The sequence below is a fragment of the Doryrhamphus excisus genome, linkage group LG5 (assembly GCF_037039965.1).
Source record: "Doryrhamphus excisus strain RoL-2023G ecotype Guam linkage group LG5, RoL_Dexc_Guam_v1.1, whole genome shotgun sequence".
Lineage (NCBI taxonomy): Eukaryota > Metazoa > Chordata > Actinopteri > Syngnathiformes > Syngnathidae > Doryrhamphus > Doryrhamphus excisus.
In genome coordinates, this window is record NC_136361.1 from 1,938,952 (window position 1) to 1,957,022 (window position 18,071).

General features: G+C 43.0%; 1 protein-coding gene across 9 annotated transcripts in view; it reads left to right on the forward strand.

The window, feature by feature from the left end:
• Nucleotides 1-18,071, forward strand: part of ntng1a (netrin g1a) — a 70,796-nt gene that overhangs the window by 44,791 nt on the left and 7,934 nt on the right. For 3 of the 9 annotated variants that reach the window (XM_078790564.1, XM_078790563.1, XM_058059928.2), the window contains 4 exons: nt 1,092-1,264; nt 11,090-11,116; nt 14,579-14,623; nt 16,226-16,273. In XM_078790564.1, coding sequence (XP_078646690.1) covers nt 1,092-1,264; nt 11,090-11,116; nt 14,579-14,623; nt 16,226-16,273 — 293 coding nt within the window. The remainder of the gene's footprint in view (nt 1-1,091; nt 1,265-11,089; nt 11,117-14,578; nt 14,624-16,225; nt 16,274-18,071) is intronic. The other 6 variants (XM_078790565.1, XM_058059931.2, XM_058059927.2 and 3 more) reach the window with 4 other exon arrangements.

Sequence of the window (18,071 nt, forward strand, 5' to 3'; positions counted from 1 at the left end):
GCGACCCTCGTGAGGATAAGCGGTAGAAAATGAATGAATGAATTCCAAAAACATGCTAGGTTAATTAGCGACTCCAAATTGTCCATAGGTATGAATGAGAGTGTGAATGGTTGTTTGTCTATATGTGCCCTGTGATTGGCTGGTCCAGGGTGTACGCCGCATCTCGCCCGAAGACAGCTGGGATAGGCTCCAGCACCCCCAGCGACCCTGATGAATGAATGGATAAATGACGAACGTGTTTAATTGTCCCTTCTTAGTGTGTTTTCGTCTACTCTGTATTTTTTATTTCTGACATTTTTGTTGGTTCCATCCTCCCGTAACACGTAACACTAATGGAAAATATTTGTCCTACATATCGTGTACGTTCTTCCAAAAAGTTGTTCCATTGAACTCAAGCAGTATATATTTTCCAGGGGACTTCACAAGGCGAACAATGTGGATCATTAATTAATAAAATCAATGACACCCCCTCAATTCCATTCTCGGGACAGCAGAAAATGAATTTGCCAAGTTTCTAGTTAAATGAATATAGTGCGAGAGGATTTAGTGCACCTTAAGGGAGTCCCTCCTTCCATCCTGGAAATATGCTTGTGAGATCTCATCTCATATTAATCCTTCACAGAGAGCGTAGATGGCTCCGTGCTGCCCGCTGGCTAACTTTCAGCTATTCATTACCTTTTTAGAGTTACGAGCTCTCATGCCTTTCTTCTCCCCATGTCTGCTCCGTTGTTTCAGCCGGCTTGTTTTCCTCAGCCTTTTGTCCCCGTCTCGCTCCAAATCCCTCCGCCATCGACTGCGACCTTATAACCGCCACGCATTCTCCTGTGGGACAATTAAACCTGAGCGAGAGTGGCAAGAAAAGGGATATAAAAAAAGGCAGGTGTGTCCTTTTTCGACTCGGCTCCCCCCTTGAAGTTGTGACGGTTTCATCTGCTTGATCTCGCCTTCAGTGCAGGACGCGCCGTCCTTCACCTATATTGTCCAACTCCATCAAATCCTGAGTGGGAAAAATTCATCCATATTGACGCTTGTCCTTTTCAACCCTCATCCCACCCCCACCCCGTTCCCGCCCTCGACACCCTCTTTGACAGGTGCAAGTGCAACCTTCACGCCAACAGCTGCGTGTTCGACAAAGAGAAGCTGAGTTGCGAGTGTGAACACAACACCACCGGGCCCGACTGCGGCCGCTGCAAGCGGAACTACCAGGGCCGAGCCTGGAGCGCCGGCTCCTACCTGCCTATCCCCAAAGGCACCGCAAATATATGTAAGTCCGCACACACCACACACACATGTTGCGTAAGAATTACCCGCATCAGTTTGGCAGGCGCGGGAAACGTCATGAAAGTCAGAATACTTGAGTGCGAGAAAGAGTTGCTAACCAATTAGCAGCATCCTGCAGCATCATCTTTGACTTCTGATGATAACAGTTTGAAAAGCGATACAGTGGCTTGTCAGGCTGCTGCTTCAAGGCAATGGAAGCAATTAACAGGATTTCAAACACCGAGGCAGAGCAAAGGATCTTTTTCTCAAAGTTGTAATATTGCAATACAAAAGTCACATTATCAAGATAAAGTGAGAATATTGGGATTAAAATGTTACAGGGAGAATAACAATATTTGTCAAACTGGACTTGTAACGCCGAGGAAGACGTGCAATTCCGACCACATTTAACGCACTTTTGGCTTTTTTTTTTAACGGTGGGTGCATTTCCTGTACGTACGGACGTATGCTGGCAGATAGCCCGTTCATATCAGATTCAGAAGAGCCCTGATTTCCTGTGTCACTTAAATCATGCGGTGAAATTCCACCCTACGGCGCCGCTTGTGGGAGATGTTCTGGTTTTATTTGCTTTCCAGCTTTCACGCCTTTTACAGAATGTATTGCATTTGATGCTGAAGATATTTCCGTTAATGTTAGAATGAAATCTTTACTCCTACTCCTCAGGAAAGGAAAAACTAGGCCACCGCCTTCTCGCCTGATGTCTTTATTGCGGCGATCTGTGCGGAGCCATGAGCCCGGGGTAGATCTTGTCCATGACGACAAGGAGGAATGTAAAATGTTGTATAATTATGTGTAATAAGTTACTTTATAGTTAGTAGTAGATCTGTAACCGCCACTTGGCTAACGGGCTAATGACCAGTTCAGGACCACATGTACACAAGGCCTGCCTACTGCAACTTAGCTTTAAAAAATGTAAAATAAAAAAAAAACAATGTAAATTAAAGTAAATAAAAAAAATTAATTAAGGTAAAAATTTAATAAAAGTTGAAATATTAAAGGGAAAAAAATTAAATATATATTACAAGAAACAAAATTAACAAACTGTTGTTTTGTGAAAATTAGGTTGTGGAAAAGGTTATGTCACAATAATAAGGTCAAAATATTAAGGCAATAAAGTTATTATAGTCTAAGAAGAAAAAAAGTCACAATTTCATGAGAATAAATTAATAAAATAAATTTGTTATAGGAAAAAAATTAAAGAAAACAGCAGAAAACTCAGCTGTAATTTTACAAGAATAAAGTCAAAATATTACAAAAAAAAATTAGTCTTAGCTATGATCGACTTGTCCGTGCCTGAGTGGGCTGATGGAGGTTTTTTCCGATTCTTTACTTATTTCGTCCTCCATTTCTGTGATTTCTGCATTTGTTGCTTTTGCTCCAAGGCTCTTGGCCACGGGTTAATGACTTCTTCTCCCTCCCAAGGGATACTTGTTACGAGACTCGGGGGTGGGTGAGCGACAGGGCCGTTTCCTGAGTAAGATTGACAGCACATTATAAGAAAAAAGGTGTAACACATTGGCACACCCACATATTCCTAACCACACTTTCAATTTTTTAATATATTTATTTTCCTCTTGTGGCTGCAGTAAAGTATCTAGAAAATGAAATATTGTGTGATGAAACATTTTTTGTCCAATATCTCCGACACTCACGTAGCACAATCAGAGCTGTGCAAAACTTACATGTGATTGATGGACAAAACCACGACCGCTATATCGACTCGTGTGTCCGGCGCTGTCATATTGCTCTTATTATTAATACCGTTTGGAAAATCTTTGAAATTGTACTTTAAATCGCACGATCATTGCCCGCTAGAGAAAACGAGAGAAGAACAAGAAAGCTCTGTCATCGTTACCTCGTCGTCCTAGTGGATGGCACACACAAGCACGTGTCCACAGCATTTACCCCGCCAACTTAACACTCGGCATCACTCGGCCTCGCACCGTCCTGCCTGCCTGCCTCCCTCCACTGCGGGGAAAGAGGGAGAAGGATCAGTTTGACAATCAACCATGGCAGTTCATTTCACTGTCTGACTGCTGCAGAAGATGGAGGCCACTATCGGAGGAATGCGGATGCTAGACATACTTGGAGCCATTTCAAAGCAGGGACGGCGTGGGTATTTGAAGGTTCAAATAGGAGGAAAAAACACACTAAATTGGAATTGGAGACTTAAGACTGCTGTGCAAATCCATCCTTAGTGGTCTTGGGTCGGCGTTGTTCTGCTCAGGATTTAAACTGTGCTGCATATTCTTTAAAAGCAAAAGGTAACAATGAAACGAACAAGCATTATGCTGAACTTCATGCGGTCCTCATTTGTTTTGTTTGGTTTAATTTGGAGAAAATGTGCGGCTGCGTGCTGAACTTTGACCTATGCAATAATGGGCCATTCAGAAATGAAGGACGGCCATTTTAATGGCACAAATGATTGCGACTTTGTGCAGAACAGTATTTTTCTGACAAGAAACTAGACATGCGTTCAATAGAGTTCAATAAGAAAATGATCCTATTGGAGATTGGAAGAATACGCTATCTAAGGAGGGACGTCACTTTCGTTCTTTTTTCCCTAAGACTCCTGACGGCCATTTAAGAGCAAAATTAGACATTTTAAACCACACAAAAAAAATGGTATCCTTGAATATGTTCAAGGATCGGCTTCTACGAAATGTATTTGCACTAATTGCCATTGCTAATTGTAGTTAAAACGTGATCAAACACCGTGTCGCGCCCCACAAACATCAACACCCCGAGTTTGAATGTTATGATGAATCTCCCCGGCACAGCCTTTTCTATACATGTTTTGGCTGCATGAGCAAATCCCGCGGGGCCTTCCAACGCCAGCGCAGAATAAATCTCATTGTCAGTGAGCACAAACAACCATTATGCAAATATTCCTCCACGATCAGCTGTTCGTGTTTTGACTTACATTTGCATTTGACTGCGACATTTTTCGGATTTCCGCAAAAATATGGTAAACTCTTCATAAAGCTTTTACGTGTCACTGGTAATATCATCGTGTATACGACTTCCTGGAGAAATGCAGCCACAAAATAGACACATGTGATTATCCAACATGTTTAAATATGCATATTTTGGTCTAAGAGGGCGTATTCAACCACTAAACATTGAGTATGTATCATAAATATATCCATGATATGATCCAGCGTTACAACACATACAACAGGTCTAGCAGGTCCCTTGCATTTAAATTGTCCCCCCTCCGCAATCCGTCACCCGCCTCCCCACCCTCACCCCCCCCCCAGGCTGAGCTTGTTTACTCTGTCCCGCCTCTCCCATCTCGGCTCTGTGCAGCTGTGACGGTAATCTTCCTTTCTTCCAAATATTTGTTGTCGTTTTTTTTTTTTCATCTCTCGAGATTGTATTTCCGTTTTATTTTCCTTTCCCCCCGATTTTTGCCACCGCCAACATCTTTTAACGATGCCTCCTCCAAGTCGGGCTCTCGGAGAGAGCGGGGGAGGGGGGGAGAAAAAATAAGATGAAACTCGAGTTCAGACGGACACAATTAGATCAAACGAGCGAGACGGCCGCCTCCGTCGGGCAATGTGTAATTTTGCTGTCGAGAAATTCAATGGCGTTTGGTGCCGCGTACTCGTGTCAGCCTGTCTGCCGCTCGCCTGTTAGCGAGGCCCGTCCTCATCGCTGCACACCGCCTGCCAACAAGTCACAGATGACGGCGGACGGCGGAGACAAAAACTGATAGGGACCCGGGAAAAGTAATTACCAACTTTGCCTGCGGTGGAAATTCAGCAGATACGTAAGTCTCCTCCCGAGAAAAGACAATAAGACACGCAGGTGTCAGGCGCTGAAGGTCAACCCTGGAAGCTTAGTGACAGAAACAATAGCAATCACGTATGCAAACACCGTAACGCCCCGACAGGCTGGCAGCCTCGTGCCAATCGAAAGCTTGGAGAAAGTCATTTCTGGAGGGAAATTTCACTTGAATTAACTTTTCAGCAGACATTTCGTCAAGGTCATACAAGTACATAAAGGACATGTAGTCATCAAGCACAGAAAAAATACTAACATTAGTTATTATCTACTATGTATTTCTGCAAAACAAGTCCTCCACATGCTTATCACCTGATTCAAATAGCCTGAGTGTCTGGGCATGCGAGTCCGCCTAATATTACTTATGATATACATACTAACATACATACAGTACCTGCACGTATTCCTGCTAAGATACACATGAATGTCACACTGACTTGCTGTGATTATCTGCTACAGACTAGACGTCCAAAACAAGTCCTCCACATGCTAATCACCTGATTCAAATAGCCTGAGTGTCTCGGCATGCGAGTCCGCCTAATATTACTTATAATCATGCACTAACATACATACAGTACCTGTGTGTATTCCTGCTAAGATACACATGAATGTCACACTGACTTGCTGTGATTATCTGCTCCAGACTAGACGTCCAAAACAAGTCCTCCACATGATAATCACCTGATACAAATAAACTTGGGTGTCTGGGCATGTGAGTCTGCCTAATATTACTTATAATATACATACTATCATACATACAGTACCTGTGTGTATTCCTGCTAAGATACACATGAATGTCACACTGACTTGCTGTGATTATCTGCTCCAGACTAGATGTCCAAAACAAGTCCTCCACATGCTAATCACCTGATACAAATAAACTTGGGTGTCTGGGCATGTGAGTCTGCCCTGCACAATATGAATGCTTTCAACAAGCTCAGTCAGACGTTTTCTCCAGAAGACATCTGTTTTAACTTTGGCCTCCTGGTGGGCCGACAACATCAATAACAGCAACGTCGTACCATCTCAAGCAAAAGAAAAAACAAAAGGTCTGACAAAACGATAAGACGACACTTTAAGATAAAATACGGCACAAAGCCAAGCCTCGGCACTTAGGATGAAATATTGGACATGAGCACTGACACTGACTTTTTATGAGGCACTGAAGGGGTCTTATGACAGATTTAATTTTTTAGTGCGTATGGCAAAGATGAGTCGCCCAAAGGTTTGTCAAAGAACATGTTTATTATGCGCTTCTTATCATTTATTATTAAGGTCACGGCGATGATCTCAGATGGATGACTGCATAAATGTGCACTTTGTGAGGAATTAATGACGATAAGCACACATCTCCGGGAAGGCGGGATTTATTGCAGATTGGCTTGACGTCCCCACTCGTGACTCAGCCGTGTGTGCGTTGGGGGGCTACGGCACGCGCTGCTGACCCCGCGCGGTCATAGATCATTTTCAGTGAATCGCACGCCCTTCACAGATCATGTTCAGCGACTTGCAACCGTGATCCCTACACAGCTCGTAAAAATCAATGAAGCGCAGCATCAACACGAGCCCGCTAATGCTCTTCCTGTGTGATCGGATAAAATTAGATTGCCGCCATGCCCCCCCCCCTCTCCACCCCTCACCCCATAATAACAGGGGCCGGCCCCATGTGGACGGGATAGGAAATGACAGCGATTGAAAAATAATGGAATGAGTCCGACACGAGACTCTGGAAAAGTGTTTGAACCTCGCAGCTTGTTCATAAGAGCCGGATAATTGTGTCGACGCTCCATTGATACTGAAATAATTCCAGTTTATCATATTATTATTAATATTATTAGTATTATTAGAGCACATTTAACTATTCAATGTCTATTTTTAAAATCTACAAAACCTCCTGCTAGCTTGACGTTGACTCCTCCCATTTTGGATCAACTTTGGCAATCATGCAATTGCATTTTTACAATGATTTTCATTTCAAATAAAAAATAATAATTACATTAAAAATCCCACATTGTTGTCGGTTTTTGCGTGCAAAATGAATGAATTTATTTGGTTCGATCCCGAATCCTGCCGTCATCATTCAGCCAGGATGTGGGTATAAGTTATCTATTACAGCTTTGATCAAAAAGCCCACATTTTTCATAATTGAATATTTTGGCTGCCATTTTTCCCATTGGGAATGAATGGACTGTTTCAATGTCGCCCTCTACTGGTGGAAATGTATTTCACATTTAACATTTACATGTAACATTCTGCTTAATCTGCACACGGTGGCATCGCCCGGGTGGGGGAAATGCTTCACTCAACCTGATGGTAGCTGGTTCGATTCTCAGTTGAATACATTTCAACACATTTTTAGGATATTTAAATATTCAGCATTGGTGGTATTTGTTTTGTTCGACAAACAGAGAAATTGTATGTTTTTCTAATGTCAGGCAATTATTTAACAATGACTAATCTAAGCGGACTCCTTCTCGATTCATGGTGTTGTCCACGATTTGATGGAATGCGGCACTTGAGTGTGTATCACAAAGTCCATCCAAGCATTCTAATCAACAGTAGGCCAAGTGTTATAGAGCTTCGTCATATTTCTTTCCTGAAGGCACGGAGCGTCATATAGTGTTGGCAGAGGATATTTTATCAGTAGAAACCCAGTGATTTCTCCCCCCCCCACCACCCACCCCCCTCCCTCCCTGCTCAAGATGTGAACTTACAGCTTTGTGACACCCACTAACAACATCAAATCTCCGCCACTTCCTCTGCTTTTATTTTTATATCCATCTTGGAGTACATGGAGATTGTAGTGTGTGATGCAGGGGGGCAGTGTGCGGCGGAAGATGACGAAGCATATTTAGAACGATTGTGCTCTTACTAGTATTGTCTGGCTTAAATAGAACACAGAAATGTTCCAGATGACCTCATTTTGCAACACGTATATATATAAAAAATAAAGTAAAAATACACATTAAATAAAAAATGCACATTCATTCATTTTCTACCGCTTTTCCTCACGAGGGTCGCAGGGGGTGCTGGAGCCTATCCCAGCTGTCTTCGGACTGGTCTCCAGCCAATCACAGGGCACATATAGACAAACAACCATTCACACTCACATTCATACCTATGGACAATTTGGAGTGGCTAATTAACCTAGCATGTTTTTGGAATGTGGGAGGAAACCGGAGTACCCGGAGTGCCACCATCGCCAAGATGACGAAGCATATTTTGAGCTTGTGCTCTTACTAGTATTGTCTTTGTTAAATAGATTACCTAATTTTGCAACACTTATATACATAAAAAATCAAGTAAAAATACATAAATACACATTAAATAAAAATTGCACATAAATAATAAAAATATATTTTTTTTAAAGTACACACTTTTTTCTCTGCCATCACTAGCAAACGTCTACGGTGGCGTAAAAAAACAAAGTAAAAGCAAAATAGAACAGAAATGTCATCAGTTTCACAGTTTTTGGTGCATTTGGAAGAGAACTGTTGACCTGGTGGTGTTGAGCACTGGGTGAGAAAAGTGACACCCCCGGTTTGGGAGAGGTTGCTGGTTCCATCCTGTACACCATGCCAAGATTACTCCTGCTGCCGCGGCTACAAACAATCGCTACATTTAAAGGCACAGATATTGTCTTTGACTATTCGCTGCCAAATGAAACGTCCTCTTAAAAGTGATTACGATTCAGATCATCCTTGCCGTTGTCCTTCCCGTCTCCTCGGTCGCATCTGCCCACCCCCTGGAGGTGTGACATCCATTATGCTCTGCCCACATGTGTCAGCACGGCCTCCTGCCGTCCGTCGCTATCACACACACACACACACACGGCTCCTAATTTACGTCTGTCTGGCCGAGATCAGAGACAGTGATTGAGTGACAGCAGTTCCAGCGTCCCAATCTGCACGTGTGCGAACTAGCCGTGCACGTGCATATGCTCACGAGCCCCTCCTGCGTCCCCCGAGCATCTGGAGATATTTGGGAATGGCTTCACCAAATTCCTTCCTGCCATCCTGAGCTTTCACAGCCTGAGGTGGCCGACGTGCGAGATGAGAGCGATGTGAGCGAGACGCCTTGAAAGCAGCCTTTTTTTTTTCATTTCATCTTCTCTGGTTTACATTTCTCCTGTAAAAATGATTGCTCTTCCTATGCTGAGAGGTTTGTTTGATTTTTCAGGCCATGGACGGAGAGATTGTGTGGGTGGGAATCCGTTTAAACAGTTTTATCAGAAAATGGGGATGCTGCGTTCAATGTCCTGAAATAACAGCTTCCACTTTTCTGGAAAAAAAAAACTTTCTAAAAGAGTTCTACAAGTACGATATGTCTGGAGAATCTGCCGTGAGAGGTTCAAGGTATCTAGTTCTTCCCGGACATTTGACCATTTTTCATATTCGATTAGTAGTTTGTTAAAATCACAGTAAGCCCTCGTTTATCACGGTTTATTGGTTCGAGACCCGACTGTGATAAGTGAATTTCTGCCAGGCAGGATTCCTTATCAATATTTTCATACTTTGACCATTTAAAACGTCTGGATGTGCTTTTTAACACTACTAGAGACGTCTAGAGACTTCTAGATGTGAAATAGTACCCTCATCTTCAAACTCCTTTCCCCAAATATAATAGACATAACAGAAAATAGGACATACTGTAAATAAGACACAATATTGACTAACGTGTTTTTTCTGCAGCAATGTGTGATGTTGGACATCTTTAGGCATTAAACCCGCTAGCGCCTCTCCTGGTTGGAGTCGGGCAGTGCACTCCATGTTGCATGAATCGCTTCAAGATGTGATTACGATCAATTCCCCGCAAATTATTTAGTATTCTTATTCCGAGGACAGTAAAACCTCGGCTTTTCGCAGAGCGTTCCGAGACAAGCATTTGATACCCACTAAAAACGCTCTTGCTAACTTTAGCTTCATGTACTCCAAATTTTGGATCAGCATTTGCAGTAAAAGTTGAAAAACGTTTCAAAGTTTCAGCTTCTTTCAGCCTTCTCACCTTAGCTGCCATTGTTGACGAGCAGTGGAAGCTAACAGGCTAAATCCAGGCTAAATTCAGGCTAAAATCAGGCTAAATTCAGACTAAATTCAAGCTAAGTTCAGGCTAAATCCAGACTAAATCCAGGCTAAATTCAGGCTAAATTCAAGCAAAATTCAGGCTAAATCCAGGCTAAATTCAGGCTAAATTCAGGCTAAATTCAGGCTAAATTCAAGCTAAATTCAGGCTAAATTCAGGCTAAATTCAAGCTAAATTCAGGCTAAATCCAGACTAAATTCAAGCTAAATTCAGGCTAAATCCAGACTAAATCCAGACTAAATCCAGGCTAAAGTCAGGCTAAATCCAGGCTAAATTCAGGCTAAATATACCTCCCATATTTCTTAAAGACGCTGATGAACGCTAATTAATGAAGATGATTAATGAGCAGATGGAATCGGAGTAATGATGTCACCCCACGTCTTGCATTATGTATTTAGAAATGATCACTGACTTAGGTCGGATGAGATGTGTCCTCCATGGTCACCATGGCGAACTCCAAAGAACCATAAATAAATATTTTAAAAAGCCGCTCCAATATCTGCGTAGTTGCCGTCTGCAGGATGAGACGCGTCCTCGTTGGCTTCTCTATCTACCGACTTCTCTATTTGATACGTTGGCTGGGTGGTGACGTGCATGAGGATTCTGTCTCCTCTTCCTCTGACGGAGAGTATTTTTAAAGGGTGGGTGGCTGGGAGGCGTCTTCAAACGTCTTTTTTAACTCCCCAAAATAAAGGCTTGTATTGTCTGTGACCCTATTGTGTCCGCCGGGATTAGTTTTTCAACGATTTGGTTGATGCATCTCGCTGGCGGAGAGGATGGAGGTGAGAGTTGCGGCGTGTCGAGGGGAATCACGATAACTCAATCACCGCACGGAGAGTGGATGGTATCAATAATCATCCCGGGATGCTGCATGTGCACTTTTTTTTTTTTTTCTCCTGCATTGATTGACACTCTTGTTCTCTTCTCTCCTCTCTTGCAGGTATCCCTAATAACATTGGTCCAGTTAGTAAGTCATCGATTACTACGACTACTACTTCACCGATACTTTGATACTTCACCACTCATCCCTGAGCTTTGTGCCACGTGTTCATTTCTGATGATGATGTCAAATCAGGGTCAGATTTTAATGTAGAGTTAACCCCAATCAACATATTCCGAGTATTTACAGTATTCTATGTACGCTGAATGCGTTTTCTGACTATTTTGATACTATTAACAGATGCAATTTAACAAAAGTATAATAAAACAATGACTAAACTAATCCAAATTTATTTGAAATATGAATCAAATCGATATTATCCTCTCCAAAGCCGCGTGTCGCCCGTCTGAGCTGGGTTTCGCCAGCTCTCGCGTGTCTGGTTATCATGCGGCGGCATTGGGCCCGTTTCCCAAGGCGTGTTGTGTGAGCCGCAGCGAGTAAACAGATTGTCCTCAGGTGGTTTTTAATCAGGCTTTAGGGGAGGAAGTGATCAACATGTCAAGTCAGAAATGGACACGTGGCAAATAAAACCCCAGCGCTTGCCCCCCCCCCCCCCCCCTTCCTCATCACCTTCACTCCTCATCTTGCTAGCCTGCTGCTTCATGCTTGGCCCGACTCCAGCTAAGTTAAGGGGGGGGGGGGGGGCGTGTGGGAGGTTGCCGGATGCATGCTCTTCTCACAAACACATCGGATGCAGCACATGAATCCTCTATGCCATGCATGAAGCCCGTCCTCTAACGCTAACGCTAACGGGGAGTGTGCATGCATGCATGCATGCGTGTGTGTGTGGTTTTCAAGCTCTAAAAAAGACACTTCAACTGTTCCTATTCGGAATGATAACTAAATCCGTAGATTAGCTGTTCCGTGGCATAGCAGCCTCCCAAAGAAGCGACACAAACGACAAACTTGTTTAAACAAGGAAGAGGATGAAGCTGCGCAAACACGAGTTTGGGTGGAAAAGGAGGGTGATGCATTTTTCTTACGTTGATGATTTTCTTCGTCAAACCAGGCCAAACCACAAAACACGATGATAGTGAAGTTGTCATTTTGTGGTACGGCTGGGATTAATCTCCTGCACCCCTGAACACATCATATTTGTAAAAATAAATAATCCAATACATTTTAATACAAAAAACTAAATAAAATACTTTTTATTGATGTTAGAATGGTGATATATGTACATGGAGCCGTTTTATTACCACCAAATGTGACCTCTATCATGTCTCGGGGTGGATGGAGGGGGGGTTACCGTGTATATGTCAATAGTACACTACAATAGATTGCAACGATTAATCCATTATCCAATTTATTGACCAATATTTTGGTGTTCTATTAATCATGTTTACTTCAAAATGTAAGTATCCACATATTTCAGCTTCTTGTCTTTTTTTCCCTCCATTCTGACTGTTTTTTTTTGGTCGTACTTTATATCTACACTATGCCGCAGGCCAGTAAAAAAACAACTGCGGGCCACAAATGGCCGCGGGCATGCTTCGGACACCCTGGTTTAGGGCCTAAACGACTGCAGTCGTCCCTCATTTATTGCATTTAATTGGTTCCAGTGAAGTAGGATTCAATATTAATAAATGGAATATTTTCATAGTTGGAGGCTATAAAAGCTCCCTTTCTAAATACGGGTTTTAACACGATTAGAGCCCTGGACTGCAGGGACATGACAGAGCCGCTCCCACTGACTTATTCTCAACTTAAAGTGTTGAAAATGGAGTGGGGAAGAAGGGAAAATGTACCACTTCCACACTGAATGAGAGGAGAGTCTTTATTTCCACTCGATCTCAGCCATGACATGGGCTCAGGTAGCTCGTAGCCATTGACCATGCACTGTGAAAGGTAACGTAATCTAACATTACTGATGCCTGGTGACCACAATACTACTTCCTGTATAACTTCTCTTTCAATATGTTTTTATTGACAGGAATCACTTATGATTTGAAAAACAGCCATATAGCGAGGGGGAGCGATATTCCAACCGTGATGTCACGAGGGACAATAAGCTCAAGTCAATCATTTAGTTGCAGCCCTCCATATTAACTTAAAATATTGAACATAATTAATTGGTCGATGAATTTTACATGAATTCTGCGTCAGATGTGTATTTTGCATTTTGAGATTAGGATAGCGTTTGACATGAGCACTGATAAATAGATAGCAGTATCCAAAGTACAAAATGACCAAAACAACCAACGATAAAGTCGTTTTTTGAGGGATCCCTACTCAAAGTGATTGATTGGAAGAGAGAGGAACAAACCACTTCATCCACACTTGTAATTGTGAGTGTTGGGCACTAATATTACCCTCATTGGTGTTGCCTTGGGGGTACGTGTACCGCATTTTGGTAAGCTAGGCTCGAAATTAAGGTAAATTCCAGCATTGAGGGAAGATATTAATGGTGACACACTTCCTTTCGGTCCAGTTCAGGACCTCTGAACCTTCAAAATTGTCCAAAAATATAAACCAACCTTTTGGTGTGAGTGGATTTGGGTGGTGATGTGTCCTTCTCTTCCTTTATTTTCATCTGATGAATATATAAATATACATAAATACTACTACAGTACTGCGTCTGATGGCAGGTAGACAATAAAGGATGAGATGGGATGATAGTCTTTGTTTCTCTTAAATCAATAAATGCAAAGCTCGGGGTATCAAAGTGCTCGTCACGGTGTGCCAACCCCACAGCTGATGTATAATTCAGTTCGGGGGGGGGCAACAAAGTTTAAACGCAGCGATGCACATATGACAATTGATTCATGGGCTTTGTGCTAATTACCTGAACGTGCATGATTGATGCAGTCAAAGGACAAGGAATGAAGTCGACAAAGGGGGGGCATGACGAGGGAACGCGTTGCTCCAGTACTCTCCATTCTCAAGCCCATCCCAGTATTTCCACACGGAAATACCGACGCGTACTTCCCGCAGAAGTCCGTCATTCCAAGTCCTAACACCTGCCATTATTTATTCATTGTTATTCCTCCACCAGAAATACACTGTAATTAGATATTGATCACATAGTCAATGTGATGAATTAAACAAAATGCCCCCCAACGTCTTGGTTTGCCATGAATAGTTTAGACGCTCCTGCATAAACCATGACTCAAACGCTAGATTTTTTATTTTTTTTTAAAGAGGGGTTTCTTTTATTTTGGTGTCATTTTTTTTTTTTTTCCCCTCAGTTTGTCACCCATCATCGCCATCGCCATGAACGCAGCACAGAGTCACGCTAACGACATACACGGTCTCTTTAATCGGACACATTGCGTTGCTCGTCCATGTCAAGCTGTGCCACCTTGCATTTGCTCTCCCCCGATTTCCACTGGTTTGACGCCCGATTTGTGCGTGTCTCCGGTTGTGTGTGTGTGTTCACTAAAACCCCCGCCCACCGCCCACACGCCCACCCACCCCGCCCGGACTATCTGTTAAGTGCATCACACAAGTGCACATGAATAACTGATGGTTTCTCTCAATTGCACGCAGTTCGGCCGAATGTGTCGTCCCTAGGTGTCGCTAACCGAAAAGAAGGTAGGCAACACAGATCATGAAATCATGTTTTTTTTTCTTTCACTATGTATTTTCATCCATTTGTCTACACAGCGTTTGTGTAGCCGGGTGCACTTAGCTTAGGGGTGTCCGAACTGTGGCCCGGGGGCCGTGTGCGGTCGGTGGCTGTTTTTTTATTGGTCCACGGCACATTGCAAAAATGAAATTAACAAGAGAGCAACAAAAATGGGGAAAAAAATAAGAATAATGTCATAATAAAGACATAGGGAATAAAGTCATAATATTACCAAAACAAATATTCTAAAGGAAAAAAAAAAATTTTGTTGCATGAAATTGAAACATTAAAAAAGAAAATGTATATTTTAAGCTGTAATATTATGTGGGAAAAATGAAACAAAAAATAACATGGAAAATTGGGTTGGGAATAAAAATGACTATATTATAAGAATAAAGTAATATGAGAAATAAGGTGGGAGGAATAACATTTTTAAAGCATCAATTATTATTATGTCTCTAAAGTTGAAATATTATGACAAATGTAAAAAAAAAAAATGAACCAGCAGATTTAGGAAATTTTAGAAAGTTATGAGAATAAAGCAGTAATAGTTGAAGGTCAAAAGGATGTTCTTTTCTAAAGTTGTAGCAATACCGCTATATCATTATGATAATTAAGTCGAAATATTATGGGAATAAAGTCATAACATAACACAGAGAAAAATTAAATGCTGAAATAAAAAAATAAAAATTGTGGAGGAAAAAATTAATTTAATGAGAAAAAGTTCATGCATTAAAAATATAATAAAAAATAAATTAAAAAAAAGATTTTTTTCCCTTTTATCACAAAGCAGAGATTCATTTTTTTTAGGTATTTAAGTGTCCCGCCCATTTGTCAGTGTGCGGCCCTCGAAGGAAAAAGTTTGGACACCCCTGACTTTGCCGACCCCCCCCTTCTGGTGGAGTTTGTGATAACACATTCCGACTCCTCACTGAAGATTTGTTGATTTGTTGTCTTGGGCATTCCGTGGATTGGTGTCCCGGGTGAGCAGGAAGAAGCAGAAGAGTTTTTTCACGGTGGTTTCGTGCTGATTGACGTTAGACTCAATTCGGCTTAATCCATGCAGATGTGATGCGCCGCCACCTCACGGCTAGCGTACGTGTCAGGGACTCGCGCCGGCCGGTGCGCCTCTTATTTCCTTTGTTTTCTTCCATGACTCAAACACAGTCGGGTGATTGATGCTTTTGCTGCCAGTCGGTTTCCTTAGCCACGCTTCTGCACACGTTCCAGAGTGGAACATTCTTGGCTGGCCTCATGTGAGGTGGGGAGTAGTTTGTCAGACGCTTGTTTCCGTCTGGGGAAACGCACGCACACACACACCAAACAGGGATTGCACAAACACTTGTTAATGAAACCAAGCATAAAGGAATAATATTTGAATTGTTGTGCATCTAGGGCATTTGTAACAGATGCTCCACTTGGCAGCGTCACTCCTTGTTTCCCATCATTCATCCTCTCCCTGCCTGATTTTGCTTTCACGATCAATGCTCGGTAATTCTCTGACATTACATGTTTGTTTGATTGCAATATCATGTTCTTTTTCTTTTATGTTTCTTTGATTGATCTAGTAGCGCCACAAGTTGCCACTTCGGTCCACGTTGCAAACCGCAAGCGAGGTAGGCATGGCTCCCCGATGACACCTGTCTTCTTATATAATGCTTTTGTCTAACCCTGCAGCGCTAACCCGGCGTTGGACGCGGCCTCGTCCCAAAGCTCTCTGAGGCTACAACTATTTTTAAGACTTCTTTTTAGTCCCAGGGTGTTTTTTTATTTACAACCTCAGCCCCGTTTCTGGAAAGGAGAGATTTGTCTTGTGAGGAAATACTGTATGTGCAAGGATGTACATTACGGAGGATTATGCAACGGGCTGCCGTGGCGTTCCTTTATTCGCAGCTCATGTCAGGTTGTTAGGACGCCGACGTGGACACTTGACCTCAATACCCGTCCTTAATAACCACAATCCCTCGGACAAAAGCCGCAGTCTCGCACTTTGGGCGAGTGAGGCTTAGGAGGTCACATCTGTCTCCGCCGGTCACTCAGGGCGCCCGAACCCCTCCTTTCCACCCCACCCCCAGGGCAGGCGTGATAGTACGCATGGAGAACCGAGGCAGGAGGTCTTACAGTCCAAATAACTCTTGTAATGCTAGTAATTCCATGTGACGTCGCACCTTAGCATCCGCTAATCTTACTCTTGGCTTTGGATCGAAGCTTTTAACGGACTCGGTGGGCTTTGTTCTATTTCGTACGTTTGTCCTTAACGGTGGCTGTCAGCTTTACCGGGGGGGGGGGCGACAGGTCTGGTTCCACCAATGGTCGGAAATACCAAAATCCTAACTGTCCATGGTTAGCATATTTTAAAGCTTCCTATTGGAGGACATGCTGAAATAGGGCCAGGTGTCCAAACGTCTCGTTAACCGAAAATAACGCCTTCAGAATAAGTCATAAGTGTGTGGTGAAGCTAGTCGCTAGCCGGCTAGCGGGCTAATGGAGCGCTAATGGTGCTTTTTGGAGGGTTTTACAGAAGCCTGAATAGGTGTGTCCCATTATGTGGAGTAAATAGCTGCTTCTTTTTTTATCTGTTTTTATATCTTTATAATGCACAGAAGCAAGACATACCGTATATGTTCATGGCTTAGATGGCGGGCAAAATTCCGAACAAAAGTGCATTTTTCCTTTCAAAGCAACAAACCTTTAACCTAATTATTGGATAGGGGACTTAAACTTGGGGGTAAAACATGCATTGCAAGCGACTACCAAAAAAACATCAAAGATTAAATTGAGGCAACGGTCTCTTCTTGACCGAAAATGTACAAAACTACCAAAAAAAAAGGGTCATCTCATCCTCTTTCCTGTCCATTAAAATCAGAATAACCGCTTAGACAGAAGGTCCACCGCTGCGTTCTTTGGGCCTGGCGCCGTGTGGTGTTCTTGTTGCGGCCGCATCTGTGTGCCATCATCACCTTCGCCTCGTCTTGTGGTGTGCTGCGATGTGATCCGACTAACGCTGTGCTTCTGCAATGTTGTTTCTTAACCCCGACTTTGCTCACGCCAAACTAATCATGAACGACCCCCCCCCCCCCCCATGACCTCGCAGACCTCCCCTTCCCGCTCAGTGCGGTCTCTCCCATTCTTAACCTGGCATGCCATGGTCGCATGGCATGCCACCCGACCGCCGTAGCGCTTGAAGCAACAAATTGCAACGCTCTTTCTCTCTCTCTTCTCTGCGCACATTCTCTCTCTTTTGCAAGACTGCGAATGCTTCGGCCACTCCAACCGATGCAGCTACATCGAGCTGCTAAACACCGTCATTTGCGTGAGCTGTAAGCACAACACTAGGGGGCAGCACTGCCAGCTATGCAAGCTGGGCTACTATCGCAATGCTTCGGCCGGACTGGACGATGAAAATGTGTGCAT